The 21876-nt window shown below is 44.5% G+C and overlaps 1 protein-coding gene across 1 annotated transcript in view; it reads left to right on the forward strand.

Annotated features, from left to right (window-relative positions):
* The window catches only part of LOC126272046 (thrombospondin type-1 domain-containing protein 4), a 2052781-nt gene that overhangs the window by 807989 nt on the left and 1222916 nt on the right, over positions 1-21876 (forward strand). Inside the window, exon 2 of the mRNA XM_049974560.1 lies at positions 9797-9863. Within this exon, the coding sequence (XP_049830517.1) occupies positions 9797-9863 (67 nt within the window). The remainder of the gene's footprint in view (positions 1-9796; positions 9864-21876) is intronic.

Raw genomic sequence — 21876 nt, forward strand, 5'->3', positions numbered from 1 at the left:
GCCGCGTGGCGGCGCTTTGGCAGTTCTCCAAGGCGCACGCATGACGTCACACCAGGCTGCGTGAAATTGTCCGCGTGGCTTGGCTTCCGTCCTGGACCGTGCGTCACACCAGCCATTCTGTTTCCAGGCGACACTCCGGTAAAGAAGGGATCGCGACGCTTCTTTTCCTCCTTCCTGTGTAGTTCACTATATTATCTCTTGTCGACATGAAACTGCAGCGCCCACAAGTAGCCACTGTGATGAAGGCTGCTTCTAAAAGCTGACCTAAGTTGATGGCTTTGTTACATCCTGTAGCGGCCCACACACGCAAAATTACACTGAAGTGACCAAAGATGTGGGAGACCTCCTAATATCGTGTCGGACCTCCTTCTCCCCGGCGGAATGGAGCAGCTTGACGTGGCATGGACTCACCAAGTCGTTCAAAGTCCCCTGCAGAAATACTGAGCCAAGTTCTGTAGCCGTTCATATTTGCATAGGTGTTACTGGTGCAGGAATTTGCGCACGGAGAGACCTCTCGATTATGTCCCATAAATCTTCGATGGTATTCATGTCGGGCGATTTGGATCGTCAGATCATTCACCCAAATTGTCCAGAATGTTCCTCAAACCAGTGGTGAACAACTGTGGCACGGTGACATGGCGTATTGTCATTGTTGTTTGGGAACATGAAGTTCAAGAAAGATTACAAATGGTCTCCTGGTAGCCCAAAAAAAACATTCCTAGTCAATTATTGGCTCATTTGGACTAGAAGAGCCAATGCATTCGACGTAAGCACAGCCCACACCATTGCGAAGTCACGACCAGCTTGCACAGTGCCTTGTTGACAGATTTGGTCCATGGCTTCGTGGAATCTGCGCCACACTCTAAAACTGTCATCAGACCTTACCATCCAAAGTCGGGACTCATCTCACCAGGCCACCGTTTTCCAGTCGTCACGACCAGCTTGCACAGTGCCTTGTTGACAGATTTGGTCCATGGCTTCGTGGAATCTGCGCCACACTCTAAAACTGTCATCAGACCTTACCATCCAAAGTCGGGACTCATCTCACCAGGCCACCGTTTTCCAGTCGTCTAGGGTCCAATCGATATGCTAACGACAGTAGGAGAGGCGCTGCAGGAGATATCGTACTGTTAGCGAAGGCACTCGTATCGGTTGTCTATTGCTGTAGCCTGTTCGACCAACTGTCCGAACGCATACGTTCGTCGTTCGTCCCACTTTCAGTTCTGCAGTTATTTCACGCTGTGTTGGTTCACTGTTAGCACTGACAACTGTACCCAAACGCCACTGCTTTCGGTCATTAAATCAAGGCCGTCGACCACTGCATTGTCCGCAGTGAGAGTTAAGGCCCGAAATTTGGTATTCTCGGTACACTCTTGATAATGAGGAAAATGGTTCAAATGGCTCTGAGCACTATGGGACTTTAACTTATGAGGTCATCAGTCCCCTAGAACTTAGAACTACTTAAACCTAACCAACCTAAGGACATCACACACATCCATGCCCGAGGCAGGATTCGAACCTGCAACCGTAGCGGTCGCGCGGTTCCAGACTGTAGCGCCTAGAACCGCTCGGCCACCCCGGCCGGCTGACAGTGAGGATCCCGGAATATGGAATTCTCTATTTCCGAAATGAAATGTCCCATGCCTATGGCTCCAACTACCATTCCTCTTTGCGCATGTTACTTCCTGTAGTGCGGCCATAATCACGTTGGGAACCTTTTCATGTGGATCGCATGAGCGCTAATGATATGCATAGCCCTTTTACGCTTTTCGTACGCAATACTCCCGCCCTCTATATACGCGCAGATCCCTGCCATATTACTTTTGCTGGTATTGGGTATTAGAGGCCCTGTTGTCCATAGCAATCTGGACCACCACCTCTGAAGGACTCGCTGTATGGTGGTACAACACGAAATGTGTGGTTTTCATGAGCAATAAAAAGGGCGGAAATGATGTCTATGTTGATCTGTTGACTGTGGTTGTTATATCACAACACAGTCCCTTTGCTTGTTCAGAGATGTGACTAAACCCACCCAAAGACGTAAACAACATGCGTGTGCAGCGCCCATTACATGGATGGGGTTCGACAGCGGATCTGTTCCAGTCGACTGTCGGTCAGTCCTAGCCATTCAACCGGGAAAGAGGTACGCGGCTCGTGTTGTCTGTTGTTCAACCATGCCTAGACGGCCAGTACCCCTGTTCGACCGAGTCCGCATTGTTACTTTGTGCCGGGAAGAGCTCTCAACAAGGGAAGTGCCAGGCGTGTCGGAGTGAACCAAGGCTATATTCTTCTGACATGGAATAGATACGGAGCGGCTACTATTGCAGTGGATGACCTCTACCTACGGATTATGGCTCAGAGGAACGCTGACAGCAACGTCACCATGTCGAATAATGTTTTCGGGTCGCCAGAGGACGTCGTGTCACGACTCAAATTGTGGGCAGTCGGCTGCATGACGCACAACTTCACTCCAGACGTCCATGACGAGGTTCATCTGTTGCAACCGCGCACCATGTAGCGCGTTACAGATGAGCCAAACAACACGCTGAATGGACCGGTCAGGATTGGCATCACGTTCTCTTCACTGACGAGTGTCGCATATGCCTTCAACCACAGAATCGTTGGAGAGGTGTTTGGAGGCAACCTGGACAGCGAGTGCAGCAAGGTGGAGGTTCCCTGCTGTTTTGGGGTGGCAATATGTGAGGCCAACGGACGTCGCTGGTGGTCATGGAAGGAGCCGTAACGGCTACGGTACGCGAATGCCATCCCCCCACGGATAGTGCACCCATATCGTCAGCATACTGGTTGGGCATTCGTCTTCTTGGACTACAATTTGCGCCCCCATCGTGCATATCTTGTGGATGACTTCCTTCAGGATAACGACATCGCTCGACTAGAGTGGCCAGCATGAACCCTATCGAACATGCCTGGGATACACAGAAAAGATCAGTTTATGGACGACGTAACCCACAAACCACTCTGAGGGATCTACGCCGAATCACCGTTGACGAGTGGGACAATCTGGAACAGTAGTGTCTTGATGAACTTGTGGATAGTATGCCACGACAAATACAGGTATGCATGAATGCAAGAGAAAGTGCTACTGAGCGTTAGAGGTCCCAGTGTGTACAGCAGTCTGGACCACCACCTCTGAAGGTCTCGCTTCATGGTGGTATAACATGAAATGTGTGGTTTTCATTAGCAATATAATGGGCGGAAATGATGCCTATGTTGATCTCTATTCAAATTTTCTGTACAAGTTACGGAACTCTCGGAACCGAGGTGATGCAAACTTCTTTTGATGTGCCTGTGTACAGTCTGCTTGTCTACAAAAAGTAGAAAATCACTGTATATGTATGTAGAATTTACCTACGTAGTTGCGTCAGCGACACATCATGTTTATGTTAGAACCACCAATCAGAATAGCATGACGTGAAACTGTGATTCATGTTTTAAATTGGTAACTGATGAAAGGAGAGGGTATGTGGGAGAAGGAGAAGGGCAGAGGAGAAAATTGGAGAATGGGGAATTGGGAGAGGGGAAGAAATTGAGGGAGGGGTGTCGGAGAGATTGCAACAGCCGAATTGATTTACATTCCTTAAAACTTTATACTAACCTTCGTGATAAGAGAGTTACACACTAAAAATTAAAAGTAAAATTATGTATAATAGCATAGTTGTCACATTAAGAGTATAAAACGACGAGGAAAAGGTGTCCTGAGCGTATCGCATTACACTCGGTAAATAATTACAGAAACATATAAAACAAGAAAAGTAGAATTATTTAAGAATTATCGTTAGATAATTAAAAATGTGAAGCTATGGGCGAGGGATGCACTGATAACGGGTTGACATTCGGTAAAATACTGCAGTAACTTGCATAAAAAGAGAAAGTCTTAGGCTAAAATTATAAAACGTATATAACGATAACTGTGTAAACTGTAAAAAGGGTTTCAAACATGGACCACAGTTTCATATCACAGTATTCTGATGTGTGGTTATGATACAGAAGGGTTGTCGACGCAACTACATTCGTTAATTCCAGATTTACTTACAGTCTACATCTACATCTACATGATTACTCTGCAATTCACATTTAAGTGCTTGACGGAGGGTGCATCGAACAACAATCGTACTATATCCGTACTATTCCACTCCCGAACAGCGCGCGGGAAAAACGAACACCTATACCTTTCTGTTCGAGCTCTGATTTCTCTTATTTTATTTTGATGATCATTCCTACCTATGTAGGGGCTCAACAAAATATTTTTGGATTCGGAAGAGAAAGTTGGTGACTGAAATTTCGTAAATAGATCTCGCCGCGACGAAAAACGTCTTTGCTTTAATGACTTCCATCCCAAATCGCGTATCATATCTGCCACACTCTCTCCCCTGTTTCGTGATAATACAAAACAAGCTGCCCTGTTTTGCACCCTTTCGGTGTCCTCTGTCAATCCCACCTGGTAAGGATCCCACACCGCGCAGCAATATTCTAACAGAGGACAAACGAGTGTAGTGTAAGCTGTCTCTTTAGTGGACTTGTTGCATCTTCTAAGTGTCCTGGCAATGAAACGCAACCTTTAGCTCGCCTTCACCACAATATTATCTATGTGGTCTTTCCAACTGAAGTTGTTCGTAATTTTAACACCCAGGTACTTAGTTGAATTGACAGCCTTGAGAATTGTACTACTTATCGAGTAATCGAACTCCAACGGATTTCTTTTGGAATTCATGTGGATCACCTCACACTTTTCAATATTTAGCGTCAACTGCCACCTGCTACACCATACAGCAATCTTTTCTAAATCGCTTTGCAACTCTTACTGGTCTTTGGATGACCTTAGTAGACGGTAAATTACAGCATCATCTGCGAACAACCTAAGAGAACTGCTCAGATTGTCACCCAGGTCATTTATATAGATTTTCTACTTCTTTATAAAAGCAGACAGACAGTGCATATTTTGTTTGCATTTGTTTTTTGATCTGAAGATGATTCAGGGGTACCAAAGCTAGTGACGTATTGCTGATCGCTCGGGACAAATACGACGTCTTTAGTGAAAGTAACTCATTTTTAGGACAGGCTAGGAAACTGGTCTTGCTATATTGCAGTGCCTGTGTTGTTAAGAGAAACGATGCAATGTACCTTCGGATATGCATGCGTGTCTGAAAGAACAGGCAATGAGGCGACTACAGTGGTTATGAAATACATGAAATGTATTCGCAGTGGCGAATACAAACGACAATCAGCTGAGTAAGGGAATGGAGACAATGAAAATTTGTGCCGGCCTGGGACTCGAACAAGTACTTCCCGCTTTACGGGAGCGGTCGCCTTAAACTGTCTTTTTCCTTCACTCACAATCCTTTAGAAAACAAATGGTAAAAAAAATTGTAAAGATGTGAACGGCAACCTGCTACCTTTGTACTTCCTTTTTTCTCAACGATTAGGGAACTTCGTGTTTGTCCTGCACAGTTAGTTCCTTGTCGGAAGAAGGAACGTCTACACTATATGTTCATAATGGAAAAATAAATAAAAATAGTCACTCACCTGCGACTGTTTACGATTTTTCATTAGAGTGGTGACTACACGTTCGGAATATACACTCCTGACGAATAGTTGCCCACAGCACCTAGTTGATGTATGGGTCCTATGATACATAAGTCAATGAGTGGAAGTACTTATTTCGCTAACAAAAGGGCCAAAGACGACTAATACGTAGCGCTGAAATCTGAATAATCAACACTTCGAAAATACGGGTTCAAATTGGTCTGAGCACTATGGGACTTAACAGCTATGGTCATCAGTCCCCTAGAACTTAGAACTACTTAAACCTAACCAACCTAAGGACATCACACAACACCCAGCCATCACGAGGCAGAGAAAATCCCTGACCACGCAGGGAATCGGACCCGGGAACCCGGGCGTGGGAAGCGAGAACGCTACCGCACGACCACGAGATGCGGGCTCGAAAATACGGCTGTGGTGTTCCACATCCATTACATTCAGTCCTGAAAAAAAAGCACAGTAGCACTCCGTCTTCAGGCTACAAGTGGCCCATCGAGACCATTCGACCGCCGTGTCATCCTCAGCTGAGGATGCGGCTAGGAGGGGCGTGTGGTCAGCACACCGCTCTCCCGGTCGTTATGATGGTTTTCTTTGACCGGAGCCGCTACTATTCGTTCGAGTAGCTCCTCAATGTGCATCAGGAGGCTGAGTGCCTCCGAAAGATGGCAACATCGCATCGCGCCGCGGATGGTCACCCTTCCAAGTGCCGGCCACGCCCGACAGCGTTTAACTTCAGTGATCTGACGGGAACCGGTGTATCTACTGCGGCAAGGTCGGTGCCTACACCAGAAAAAAAGCGTTCTATATTTTTCTAAGCCATAGAGCCAGTTGTGTGAATTAATGCACGAGAAAAGAAATTAGAAATGAAAGAAATGCAAAAGTGGCCTTTAGTACTTTTGTTTAACAACACAGCATTTGCAAAATTAAGCTTCTGGTGTGCCTTAAATGGAATAAACATAAAATCATTGTGTATCAGCAGTCGACGTACAGCAATGAGGCTTGTACATTACACCAAAAAAAATCATTCAAAATGTAAAGTGGTTAAGTTATCAGGTACTTGTTGGGAATCACTGGGAACAACAGGAAAAAAATATAAGAGACTGAAGACCTCACCATGAGTGTAATGGCACTGAAGTGAGGAGGACGTGTTCCTCGAGCGATTCTAAACATTCATGGTGGTGTCTGTTTGTCCTATATCGTGTCTCCCTACCTCTTTCGCGTAACGACGCTCTTAGCGTGCTTTTTAGGGAATTAACTAGTTTGAACCTGGGACCTGTTGCTGGTAAGGAGACGCCAGACCACACATGACATGTAGAATTCAGAAGAGTTCAGTGAGACTAGCAATGATATAACTAAATACTAAATGATCTCAGCGTCAGCTCCACTGCACTCCCTGTAAAAGAATCTTAATACTAACTAAATTTAGTGGAAAGGGTTCAAGGCTTTCCTATTTTTAGTTAGCTGGTAAAATAACGTCGAAAAAGCAGTTAAGTTTACCATTGGAAATTTTATTCTACTCACAAAACATCGTTTATAAATTGCACTATTGATAAAAGGAAATGTTTTAATACAGGATGGTAAAAACCAACTGTGTTCAACAAAAATGTGAACGAATATTCCCTGAGTGGGTTTCCAAGTTCTACAATCGATCGAAGGGTGACCTATGCCATATCACATCTATAATCTAGGTTTAAATTAAGTTTCACAAAAGAGAAAATTTCACAAAAGAAAAAACTATCAAAATGGTCTACAGTGACCCCCCAATTATCTTTAATTACTTATCTAAACTGTCGTAAGTTAAAGTGGCTGATGTGGCTTCTCAATAACTATAAAATAGAAAAATCATCGCGTTTCAGATCTTTACTTCAAGTGGCAAATGTGAACAGCATGAGTTTTAATTAACGATCGACACTAGTATTACGCAAAAAAAGGGGTGTAACAGATGAGTCTTCTGCAGTTCTGAGTGAAGCCTTATCCGCTCAAAAATGCGACATCGCGTGCGTTCATTACCTTGTCGGTGTTTAGGCAGCGTCAGGGTGACAGCGGCCGGCGCAGCAGCCATCCAGCTCGCCGTCTCGGAACCAACTGTCCTCTAACTTCTCCATACTACAATTTACCGAAGTTAGTTTTAAAAAAACTATCTGGCTATGTTTTCATCTGACCAATCAGGGTCTCAATGTTAACCTTAAGCTCCGCCTACAAAAATTCTGTCTATCCAATGAGGAACGTTATACTTTTCGTGGTGGGGCAATGTTTTTTAAAGTTTGCAACGTAACAGAGACGCTAAAAAGTCTCACGCTAAAACCTACAGCTGGTGTGGTCCTTTTAGCGTTATCGTGAGATCTATACTTCTTCTGGAGGGCTCTATCTTTTAACATGGGCTGGAGGATTGTCCTAATGTAACAGACACGCGAAAAAGTCTCACACTAAAACTTGCGGGTGGTAGTGGCCCTTTTTGTGTTATCGTAAGATCTATACTGCTTTTCTGGAGGGCTCTAGCTTTTAACATGGGCTGGGGGTTGTCCTTGACGTACCTGAGACGCGAAACAGTCTCACGCTAAAACGTGCGGATGGTGAGCCCTAGTGGTTAGCTGGCGATGTGGGTGTCCAGTCCGTCCGTTATCGTAGGGCCTTCTAGCTTAACACGGTTCTGCTCTCGGCTTCTGTCCTCGTTTCTTTCCTCGGAACTGCGTCTGCCTCACGGTGGGAAGGTACGACATGCATTTAGGCATTCTTGTGTTAGTTTGTGGTATTCCATTTGCTCACTCGTTACTTGTATTACTTTGGTTAATTTAATGTCACGATTTATTCGGAGCTATGTGACATACTACTAGATTTGCTTATTATGTCAGGGTTTTCATGGAAGGTGTTGGATTTGCCTGACACCTTACACGATTACATGGCAGATATAAAAAAGAAGTAATTTGCTGAATCAAATCAGTATCATAGTACAATACGCCAAACACTGGTACGTGCTGAGCAAGGTTGTTAGAGATTGGAAAGACACACCGTAGTAAACTACCCAGGAGGTTGCTCGAAAGGAAAGAGCGCAGTACGTATGTAGGCGAAACCGAGTTGGAATACAAAAACTGAACGAAGGCAAAATGAGGCAGCAAAGGGAGCAATGTTAGAAGCATTCAGTGATCTCGAATAATTCCAAGATCTAAGAAAAGACCGAGTCGACTAGCTAACGTATGGTGAGCATGTGATATTAGAGAGCATGCTGGAGAAACACGAATGTGTATCGCTGAAGTGCGCAGTGGCGCCTGAAGGAAGTCAGATTGTGGCCGCAACTACTGCCGACGCTGCTGTTGATGATGACAGTTACTGTTGCATTACGCTTTTTTAGTGTAACATAATAATAGTGAAAGGAGATTCGTCCTGAATGAGTCAGACGCCTTGGGAGGCAATAACTTAATCCATCACTAACTGCATTGTTTTTCATTTAGTTATCAATATTAACACTACCAAATCAAACACCTTCACCAAGCCCTGAGGAAAACCATACAGGTGTGCTACGTGATAGTAGTGCTAACACTATAATATGGGTATATTCAGGCTCAAGCGAAAATAAAAATTTGCACCAAGGCCAGGATTCCTGTTCACTAGACAGATGCACTAACCACTACGCCACTATGGCATAATGGCTCTGCACGACTGCATGGACTGTCTTAACACACTTCCCTCCCCAATCAGAATTCCCTATCACGCCTCAGCCCAGTTTCGTATTTCCCCCTTCAACTCGAACCTCATTGCTGAGGCTTTGCAAATTTACTGGGACAGCACCTCAGCATCGGATGAAACGAGGGATCCTGCCTGAATTTTGACTGAGGAGCTAGGCGTGCTAGAGTAAGTAGTCAGTGCAGTTCAGTGGAGGCACTGTATCAGGTGGGAGTAGAGATTAGAGCATCTGCTTAGCGAGCAGTAGACCATAGTTCTAATCCCAGCCTTAGTAGAAATTTTCATTTGTCACTTCACTCTGCATGTACACATCATAGACGTTGGAGATTTGAAGAGTTCGCTGGAACATATAGTTTCATTTGCCCTTTAATAGGTATAGATTCTATAGCTTCACAAAGGATCTGACAGCGCTTGGTGACGATTTCCTTCTCACTGGTATTAAATGGTAATTTGTCTCGAAGTGAAATGTGTGTAACACATTGTAAGCACAACCGCCGAGCGCTACTGCAATGGGCACGAGCAGCTGTTTAATGTGCCACGTGTCTCTTTGCAGGTTGCTGATGGCGGCCAGTGTGCTGATGGTCTCCTATGGCAAGACTGCCAGCAAGTATCCGCTGCAGGTAAGCTCAATCAGTTCGCAGTAGCCATAAGTGTATCATCTTGTATGTATTGTTCCTCTTAAGGAAATGGTTCACTGTTTAACTAAGGAGATACAAGAGGATGCTTCAACTTGAATCAATCTACACTCCTGGAAATTGAAATAAGAACACCGTGAATTCATTGTCCCAGCAAGGGGAAATTTTATTGACACATTCCTGGGGTCAGATACATCACATGATCACACTGACAGAACCACAGGCACATAGACACAGGCAACAGAGCATGCACAATGTCGGCACTAGTACAGTGTATATCCACCTTTCGCAGCAATCCAGGCTGCTATTCTCCCATGGAGACGATCGTAGAGATGCTGGATGTAGTCGTGTGGAACGGCTCGCAATGCCATTTCCACCTGGCGCCTCAGTTGGACCAGCGTTCGTGCTGGACGTGATGACCGCGTGAGACGACGCTTCATCCAGTCCCAAACATTCTCAATGGGGGACAGATCCGGAGATCTTGCTGGCCAGGGTAGTTGACTTACACCTTCTAGAGCACGTTGGGTGGCACGGGATACATGCAGACGTGCATTGTCCTGTTGGAACAGCAAGTTCCCTTGCCGGTCTAGGAATGGTAGAACGATGGGTTCAATGACGGTTTGGATGTACCATGCACTATTCAGTGTCCCCTCGACGATCACCAGAGGTGTACGGCCAGTGTAGGAGATCGCTCCCCACACCATGATGCCGGGTGTTGGCCCTGTGTGCCTCGGTCGTATGCAGTCCTGATTGTGGCGCTCACCTGCCCGGCGCCAAAAACGCATACAACCATCATTGGCACCAAGGCAGAAGCGACTCTCATCACTGAAGACGACACGTCTCCATTCGTCCCTCCATTCACGCCTGTCGCGACACCACTGGAGGCGGGCTGCACAATGTTGGGGCGTGAGCGGAAGACGGCCTAACGCTGTGCGGGACCGTAGCCCAGCTACATGGAGACGGTTGCGAATGGTCCTCGCCGATACCCCAGGAGCAACAGTGTCCCTAATTTGCTGGGAAGTGGCGGTGCGGTCCCCTACGGCACTGCGTAGGATCCTACGGTCTTGGCGTGCATCCGTGCGTCGCTGCGGTCCGGTCCCAGGTCGACGGGCACGTGCACCTTCCGCCGACCACTGGCGACAACATCGATGTACTGTGGAGACCTCACGCCCCACGTGTTGAGTAATTCGGCGGTACGTCCACCCGGCCTCCCGCATGCCCACTATACGCCCTCGCTCAAAGTCCGTCAACTGCACATACGGTTCACGTCCACGCTGTCGCGGCTTGCTACCAGTGTTAAAGACCGCGATGGAGCTCCGTATGCCACGGCAAACTGGCTGACACTGACGCGGCGGTGCACAAATGCTGCGCAGCTAGCGCCATTCGACGGCCAACACCGCGGTTCCTGGTGTGTCCGCTGTGCCGTGCGTGTGATCATTGCTTGTACAGCCCTCTCACAGTGTCCGGAGCAAGTATGGTGGGTCTGACACACCGGTGTCAATGTGTTTTTTTTCCATTTCCAGGAGTGTATGTTTTAGACCCGCAAGTTAGGTATATATACCGGGTGTCCCAAGAGAAAAGGTCAATATTCTCCGGATATGACAAGAGCGATCATTCGAAGCAAAAATATTTGAATTAAAAACAGCCTTGCTTGCAGCATATTCTTTACTAACAAAGCATGTCGCCTTGGCGGGGCACCTTAAGATCATCTTAAAAATTTCCTTTTATTACATACTAAAAATAATAAAGCGTCTGTGTGGTAGACGGAAGCACGCCTCGTATCAGATGGATCCGCCGAGGCCTTTGCCTTTTCCAACATTTTAAGAACCATGAAAAGGCTCAATTCTAGATTGAAATACGCGAGTTCATTTATTCGATCAGTGTATCAGTCTAGCACAGAGCCGCTGTATTATTTTTAATTTGTTGTAAAAGGAAAACTTTAAGATAATCTGAAGATGTCCCATGAAGGCAAAAATGTAAGTTCATGCGGATGAGTAGGAAGATCAAACCTCTGATGTCGGACACAGCATTACTAGGATCCTGCTTGACACAATCATGTCGTTTAAATATCTGGGCGTAACATTGCAAAGCGATACGAAATGGAACGAACATGTGAGGATTGTGACAGGGAAGGCGAATAGCCGACTTCGGTTTATTGAATTTTAGGAAAAAGTGTACACCCGTAATAGAGACCGCATATACGACGATGTTGCGACCTGTTGTTGAGTACTGCTCAAATGTTTGGGATCCTTACCAGGTTTGGACTGAAGGAAGACATCGAAGCAATTCAGAGGCGGTCTGCTAGATTTCTTACCGGTAAGTTCGAACAACACCTCAATGTTACGGAGGTGCTCTAGGAACGCAAAGCTCTATTCCGAGTGGAACAGGAAAGGAAATACCTAGAAGTGGTACAGGATACCCTCCGCCACGCACCGTAAGGTGACTTCCGAAGTGTCCATATACACTCATGCCCATAAACTAAGGATAATTGCAGAATGTGGTGCCACACAACGTGACACTACATAAAACTGGCGCTTATAGCAAATGCACATAAGGAATACACACGACACAGTTTTGTAAGTCCACGGTACTGGTGATAAGTTGAGAAAACTGTCCCCAAAACGCATGTGCTACAAAACGCCACTGTTTCCTGCGCCTGTACCCCGACATCAATATGGGATATGATCACCATGCACACGAACACAGGCCGCACACCGGGTTGGCATACACTGGATCAGGTGGTCGAGCAGCTGCTGGGGTATAGACTCCCATTCTTGCACCAGTGCCTGTCGGAGTTCCTGAAGTGTCCTAAGAGTTTGAAGACGTCGACCGAGAGCATCCCAAACGTGCTCGATGGGGTTTAGGTCTGGAGAACAGGCAGGCCAGTCCATTCGCCTGATATCTTCTGTTTCAAGGTACTCCCCCACGATGGCAGCAGGTACGTTTGTCCTGCCACAGTACTTTGTCAGCGTCGCCTACGAAGTAATCGCGAAGATATTTCTTTTGTTGTTAGTGAACATCCTCCATGAGATGAACAGATTTCTTTATTCAGATTAGATATCACGCGTTTCAAACACAGCGCATTTATTTATTTATTTATTCTGCTAGCTTTATTTTGTGACATTCGGTATCCCTTATGCATGCAAGACACACAGATTTACAAACTTCCCGTAGTATTTTATACACTGTTGTGTGGCCGATTCTGTATTGATAATACAGACTAATTAGAGTGCAGCCACCGCCAAAATATCTGGAAACGATGAACAGTTCACGCTGCAGCTGTTGTTTTACTGACAATTCATCAAACTACAATACGTTCATTGGAAAATAAAGAATTTACCTTCGTCTTCTCTTAAACGCATAAATACTACTTTCAGCAGTAGTGAAGTAACCATTGATTGAGTCCAAAACCTCCTATTGCGTTGCTTAACGTATTCACCAAAGAAATAAGCAAATACTACCTGCTTTCTCCTGCCTACGTGAATACTGACTTGATTCCCATCTCTACTCCTGCATAATTACCGCTGCGATCCTGCAGCCTGTTACTCGCTTGTGTGCATCGAGCCTTAAGGTATGAGTTTTAGAGACCACCAAACGTTAAAGCTCCCATAATTCAGAAAATCTAGTTCCCCTTTATAGAACAACTTCTACATCTACATCTACATCCATACTCCGCAAGCCACCTGACGGTGTGTGGCGGAGGGTACACTGTGTACCTCTATCGGTTCTCCATTCTATTCCAGTCTCGTATTGTACGTGGAAAGATGGACTGTCGGTATGCTTCTGTGTGGGCTCTAATCTCTCTGATTTTATCCTCATGGTCTCTTCGCGAGATATACGTAGGAGGGAGCAATATACTGCTTGACTCTTCGGTGAAGGTATGTTCTCGGAGCTTTAACAAAAGCCCGTACCGAGCTACTGAGCGTCTCTCCTGCAGAGTCTTCCACTGGAGTTTATCTATCATCTCCGTAACGCTTTCGCGATTACTAAATTTCCTGTAACGAAGCGCGCTGCTCTCCGTTGGATTCTGTCTATCTCTTCTATCAACCCTATCTGGTGCAGATCCCACAATGCTGAGCAGTATTCAAGCAGTGGGCGAACAAGCTTACTGTAACCTACTTCCTTTGTTGTCGGATTGCGTTTCCTTAGGATTCTTCCAATGAATCTCAGTCTGGCATCTGCTTTACCGACGATCAACTTTATATGATCATTCCATTTTAAATCACTCCTAATGCGTACTCCCAGATAATTTATGGAATTAACTGCTTCCAGTTGCTGACCTGCTATTTTGTAGCTAAATGATAAGGGACCTATATTTCTATGTTCTCGCATCACATTACACTTGTCTACATTGAGATTCAATTGCCATTCCGTGCACCATGCGTCAATTCGCTGCAGATCCTCCTGCATTTCAGTACAATTTTCCATTGTTGCAACCTCTCGATACACCACAGCATCATCTGCAAAAAGCCTCAGTGAACTTCCGATGTCATCCACTAGGTCATTTATGTATATTGTGAATAGCAACGGAGCTTCAGAAGTCTAATTACTTTACCACTTGGGTTTATGCATGTAAACGAGAAAATGTTTAAAAAAGTGCTCCATTTTAAATATATATGATATTGCAGTGCGTGTGTTGTTCAGAATATGCAATATTCACTGACACCGCGGCGACGACAGCAGCTATGGAATAGGTGAAATGTATCCGCATTTGCGAATATGGACAACCATCAGCTGTGTAATGGAATGACGACAATGAGAAATTGTGCTGGACTGAGACTCAAATCCGGATTTCCCGCTTATCTGGAGCCGCTGCCTTACCATTAGGTATCCCAGCACGGCTCACGAGCGCACCTAAATGGGATAATAGGCGCTCAGTTGATTTAATACCTGATGTGTAAATATCCTACGTCAACTTCGCAAATTTTCTATATTCAGTACTGGTTTCGGCTCATTGACGAGCCATCCTCAGACCTAAAACACAGAAGACTGCATATAAAAATAATTCAGTATTTGAATTTCCATTGTACAATAATACCAGTCTAAAATATTGTCCAGTATGTGACAATCATTACAGCTAAGTGGCCCTAGTAAAATAAAAACAAATATTGTAGACACAATGGGAAAAATACTAAAACGTGACACAATAATAACAGTATAAGGTGAGTAATATCAAATACCTCAACTAAAATGAAGAATCCTAGTTGGTTTTGTAAACTGACAGCGTTAATCACTAATGGTTCAAATTCAAATGGCTCTGAGCACAATGGGGCTTAACGTCTGAGGTCATCAGTGCCCTAGAACTTAGAACTACTTAAACCTATCTAACTATCACACACATCCATGCCCGAGGCAGGATTCGAACCTACGACCGTAGCGGTTGCAGACAAGCGCCTAGAACCGCTCGGCCACATCGGCCGGCTAATCACTAATCAAATTTCGTTACAGTGGCCGTATTCCCACATCTGTACAAACGATCTACAGCAATGATAGTTGCATCGCCCGTGAGTGGATGTAAACATGATATCACTTCTAATATTTATAACAGGGGAAGCAAGTGTCTGCGTAACAGCTCTCAGCTAGCTGGCTGACGTGTAGCGTCATGGCTACACGAAAACACAAACTGCCGAATGGCGCTATAATGCAACATATTTAATACAGACGTGACTCTAGTAAGAGAAGGAATGATAATATAATGAAATTGTTTTATAAATTTACGTCATATAAATGCAAGAAATTATGTTCATATTAGTACATTAGTAGTAAAGGAACATTAAATATTACCGGTTCGTTAAATAATAAAAAAAACAACAAGTACTGGATGCCATGGAATTACGTCGAAGGTACGACTGGAGACAATGCATTATTTTAAACGGAGAAAAATATAATGGCATTACAAATCAAAAAACATAGATTCGTAATATTGAATATTAGGACAAAGTAATATCGTAACCCAAGGTCTAGGTGCGAGATGCAACCATCTCGACGAATGGCTATGATAACTAACCAGTCATTATATTCGCGGCTAACCAAAATATTATATCTGAGCCATTAAGTGTTACAAAAGAAAAAAATAATATAGAAAAACGAAAATTTTATCAGTGTGGCCTTATACTTAACTATTTGTTATAGAATGTAGCATGAACTGCTGATATGTCCAATATACATAAAATACAATAAGCCGATGACTAATGAACAGAACAATATTCCGCTTACTTTGTAATATGTTAGTGAAATCAATCACATTCGAAGTCCTAAATCCAGAAGTCATAAAATACACACATAATACACATCTAGCTTACGGTCTAGGTGTTCCTTACATTGCTTACCGTGTAAAGTACTTCAAGAATTTATGCTTCATCTAAAACCACTACATACATAAAACTTAAATAATGTTGTAAACTGATGCCTGCGTGTAAGTACAAACGGCACTATACAGGGGGTTCCCGTAAGACCGTGCAAAAATTTAACAGGACTTTTTTTTGTCGTCAGTCTACTGACTGGTTAGATGCGGCCCGCCACGAATTCCTTTCCTGTGTTAACCTCTTCATCTCAGAGTAGCACTTGCAACCCGTTGCACTCTTAATGTTACCACCGTTGCTTTTAATGTCACCAAAGGTTGTTTTGACTTTCCTGTATGCTCAGTCTGTCCTTCCGACAATCATATCTTTTTCGATGTCTTCACATTTTTCCTGCAGCCATTTCGTCTTAGCTTCCCGGCACTTACTATTTATTTCATTCCTCGGCGACTTGTATTTCTGTATTCCTGATTTTCCCGGAACATGTTTGTACTTCCTCCTTTCTTCTGTTACCCATGGTTTCTTCGCAGCTACCTTCTTTGTACCTATGTTTTCCTTCCCAACTTCTGTGATGGCCCTTTTTAGAGACGTCCATTCCTCTTCAACTGTGTTGCCTACTGCGCTATTCCTTATTGCTGTATCTATAGCGTTAGAGAACTTCAAACGTATCTCGTCATTCCTTAGAACTTCCGTATCCGACTTCTTTGCGTATTGATTCTTCCTGACTAATGTCTTGAACTTCATCACTACTATATTGTGATCTGAGTCTATATCTGCTCCTGGGTACGCCTTACAATCCAGTATCTGATTTCGGAATCTCTGTGTGACCGTGATATAATCTAATTGAAATCTTCCCGCATCTCTCGGCCTTTTCCAAGTATACCTCCTACTCTTGTAATTCTTGAACAGGGTATTCGCTATTACTAGCTGAAACTTGTTACAGAACTCAATTAGTCTTTCTCCTCTTTCATCCCTTGTCCCAAGCCCATATTCTCCTATAACGTTTTCTTCTACTCCTTCTCCTACAACTGCATTCCAGTCGCCCATGACTATTAAGATTTTCGTCCCCCTTTACATACTACATTACCCTTTCAATATCCTCATACACTTTCTCTATCTGTTCGTCTTCAGCTTGCGACGTCGGCATGTATACTTGAACTATCATTGTCGGTGTGGGTCTGCTGTCGGTTCTGATTAGAACAACCCAGTCACTGAACTGTTCACAGTAACCCACCCTCTGCCCTACCTTCCTATTCATAACGAATCCTACACCTGTTATACCATTATCTGCTGATGTTGATATTACCCGATACTCATCTGACCAGAAATCCTTGTCTTCCTTCCACTTCACTTCACTGACCCCTACTATATCTAGATTGAGCCTTTGCATTTCCCTTTTCAGATTTTCTAGTTTCCCTACTACGTTCAAGCTTCTGACATTCCACGCCCCGACTCGTAGAACATTATCCTTTCGTTGATTATTCAATCTTTTTCTCATGGTAACCTCCCCCTTGGCAGTCCCCTCCCGGAGATCCGAATGGGGAACTATTCCGGAATCTTTTGCCAATGGAGAGATCATCATGACACTTGTTCAACTACAGGCCACATGTCCTGTGGATACACGTTACGTCTCTTTAATCCAGTGGTTTCCATTGCCTTCTGCATCCTCATCAAAACTTAGGCAGTGGCGGGGATCGAACCCGGGACCGAAGACGCCACCCCTAGACCACGGGTACCCACCTCACAGGTAGGGAGCCTGTCGTCAGAGAAGCCATCTTAAGGAGATAATAGGAATAAAATCACACTACTGTGTGTTCTTTTATTTACATTAGTTCACTGAAAAATACCATCATTGACACCATGAACGTACCATTTTACTGCATCATACGAAATGTGCTGAAACAGACGGCAGTCAACATCAGTGCAAGCATGGCATCGGTGAACAAGATTCTGACGCATCCTGACTTATAACCCTGGTGTGTTTCGAATCATGTCACAGGCAGTTACACATCTGGCAGTTAATTCCAGCTCCGTATCCCCTGGGGTCTTAACACAAGTGGCTTTAGATATCCCCATAGGAAATAATCAAAGGGATTCAGGTCAGGTGACCTCGTAGGCCATAGAATAAGAATTCCCCCTCCAGTCCAACGGCCAGGAACCACTGTACCGGCACTGCTTCATCGTATTGTACTTTACGTCTTTGAATAGCACTGAGTAATTAATAGGTCTGTCGTTGATTCATAGCTCGTTCTGCCGTGGGACACTAAATACGATACAACAGAACCACCTTATGGACAAATAACGAAAACAAAATCAGCATCTCAAATCCCTGATAACTAGGATCGTTCTCCTTGTTTCCTTGGAGGAAATAGAGAGAACTAAACTCCGTGCGAACAGGCCTTGCAAGGCCCAACGGTACCGACCGACCGCCGTGTCATTCTGAGTCCACAGGCGTCATTGGATGTGGATGGGGAGGGGCATATGGTCGGCACACCGCTCTCCCGGCCGAATGTCAGCTCACGAGACTGAAGCCGCAAGTTCTCAATCAAGTAGCTCCTCAGTTTGCCTCAGAAGAATACGACTTGTAATGATTACCACTCCCAAAACAACATTTCAGATTAAAATGTACTGCATAACGGAAATTCAAACAATGAATGTGTTTTTTGTTGTTCACTTTTTAGACGTAGTTTCCTTTAATTTAGGTCTGAGGACGGTTCGTTAATGAGACGAAACCGGTTATAAATTGCGATACTGACGTACGATTTTTATTCGCACGTGTTTCAGCTATTGTCGGTTACGTTAAGAAGACAGTGACGGGGAATTTGATTCCGCAACAGTTCGTAAAAGCCTCATGCTAACTTGGAAGAAAACAATAAAGACAGTCGGCAAGGCACACAAGGACGGTTTTTTTCCGCCTAATTTTGATTTGTGGAACAGCAGCGTGCTCATTGTTATGGAAAGCGCAGCAACTCACAAGAAAGAAAGAAGCCAGTGCTCAAGAATCGAATGCCCGGTACTACATTTTTTTAAAGAGAAGAAGGTGATTGCCGTAACATATCTCACTGCGATCAGCTGCAACAGGCTAAACTGGAGGCTTTGCAGAATCACGGAAATTACATATACAAATGTATGAGAATTTTGAATCAAAACTCTGTACTCCAGGTTTTTAGAGAGGGCAGAGCCCCCTGTTCCCCTTCCCGCCTGCTGACGTCTATGATCGTAAGAATTTCCCGATAACGTCTACATCACTATCGCTACTCCCCGATCTGACGGTGTGTACCGGATGGTACTTCTGGTACCAGCAACTGATACCGCTTTGCCTACTCCACTCGCGGATGTCGCGTGGAAAGAATGATCGTACATATTAGCTCTAATTTCTCGAGTTTTCTCATCTCACAGAGATACAATAAAAAAACGTCAAATATACATAGTGATCGCTAAAGTAATAGTTTCTCCCGTTGGCTTGCAGCCCTAAATCCATACTTCAGTAGATTCTCCGCTAACCATTGCTACAAAGTGAGAGAACTTTGTAATTAATAAAAAAAGCGTGTTCCTATAATCCAGCCCCAACTCCCCCCCCCCCCCCCCCCCCCCTTGCGGACGCTTTTATACTGGACATTCGTTCACCCGGCAGCTACAATGCAACTGTTTGAACGTCGCGGCAGTCATGAAGGCTATTGATTTGTGCCGATGTGAGTCGATCAGAACTGGGAAGCAAAATGACACTGTTACATCGTCAGACGGTTGCACCTGTTGCTTGTATTAACTCTTATGGCGGGGGCCGGATAGGGCTGTATGATTGAAGCGGTGCGTTCTGGCACGTCGAATTTTGGAAATTTCACCGGCTCCCCTCCCTCCTTCTATACTAGAGGGCTCACCTCTAGTGACATTTACATAGGGGTGTCCGAATAATCTGGTTTCCTCTCTTAATAGAATGTTGTTGACATATTTTGCATGTAGTCAATCAAATTTTTGAGTATTGCCCCACATCAGTTAACACGAGCTTGTTTTTGTGGTTTTGTCGAGCCGTATGGAATCGATAGGCAACGTATCTCTCTCACAGCTGGAAGCAATGAAATGTTCAAATATGTGTGAAATCTTATGGGATTTAACTGCTAATATCATCAGTCCCTTAGCTTACACACTACTTAACCTAAATTATCCTAAGGACGAACACATACACGCATGCCCGAGGGAGGACTCGAACCTCCGCCGGGACCTACCACAAGGCAATGAAATGTCGAATATACTGCTTTCACCCGTATACGAGATCAGCCAGTGAGAACCCCTTCTTTTCACACCCTTTCAAACTGCTTTTCAAACTCTCCCTATTTTAGGAATGATAAATGACCAGTTTTGAAGCATATGTTATTTTACTTTTATGTTAAATTTGAATACGGGCATCTGATTGGCGCTTGTAGAATCTCAAAAGGTGATTCTGTATCACTTTAGGCAAGTTAATGGTTCAAATGGCTCTTAGCACTATGGGACTTAACATCTATGGTCATCAGTCCCCTAGAACTTAGAACTACTTAAACCTAACTAACCTAAGGACATCACACAACACCCAGTCATCACGAGGCAGAGAAAATCCCTGACCCCGCCGGGAATCGAATCCGGGAACCCGGGCGTGGGAAGCGAGAACGCTACCGCACGACCACGAGCTGCGGACTTAGGCATGTTAAAGACAATCAAGTTTTACTTCTTGTGAACTGAGAAATATACTACTATCGCTGGAAACGTAACTATTGCTGTATGCCATTCTTCCTCATATGTCTTGTTCATGCTACAGAATATTGACTGTAACAGAGTGTGGTTGTGTGCATTACCATCGCAGGGTAACATTTACCTTCCTTCACATTGAAATCTTATCCCTACATTGCATTTTCTCTTGTGATTTCACAAGAGTCCATGAGACAGGTTTTCAGTGCCGTAAATCATCCCCCTCGATATGAAATCTGACGCATAAGTGGAGAAATGCAATCTGACTAACTTTTGTTTTAGATTTCGTACTGACAAGGAATTTTCTTGTAGATAAACACAATAACTAAAGAGGGGGGGGGGGAGGGCTTAACACAACATGAACCAAGAAGAAACCGAAACCATAATCCATACACCAAGTCTCACGTAGTTAGTCGCTGTTTGTGTCTAATAGGTGTAATTCGTGCAGTGTAAATGTATGTATGATAGGATCAGAGAGGTTATGAATGTCAAAAGCACAATCCTAGATTACAAAGAAAGGAAGGGCCTACTCTGGTATGGTCACTTACAGCGTATGCCAGACACAAGATGGCCAAAACGGGTATGGCAATAGACTCCACATCAAAGAAGAAAGCGCGGTAGACCTGCGAGGTGCTGGGAAGACGACGTCAACGGAGCAATGGCGGCGAGAGGTCTTAATGAAGGAGACTGGAATGACAGTGAACGATGGAGAATGGGATGCGAGAGGTGGCGGCAGCCGTACAAATCTCTGTCATATATAATCTGAGCTAGTGTGACAGCAAAAATCTAGAATCCCCCTCAAACTCCTTCAAAAAGACAACTGAAAATTTTAAAAGTCGCGTCATTGCTGGAGGCAGTTTATTCTCTCTTCTTGAAATGGAATTCTTAAATGATTGTATGCGAAGATTTGAAAAAAGATCAGAGAGAATGAACAGTAAGTCCCCTAGAACTCAAAACTACTTTAACCTAACTAACCT

This window comes from Schistocerca gregaria, chromosome 5 (assembly GCF_023897955.1).
Source record: "Schistocerca gregaria isolate iqSchGreg1 chromosome 5, iqSchGreg1.2, whole genome shotgun sequence".
In the NCBI taxonomy this organism is placed as follows: Eukaryota; Metazoa; Arthropoda; class Insecta; order Orthoptera; family Acrididae; genus Schistocerca; species Schistocerca gregaria.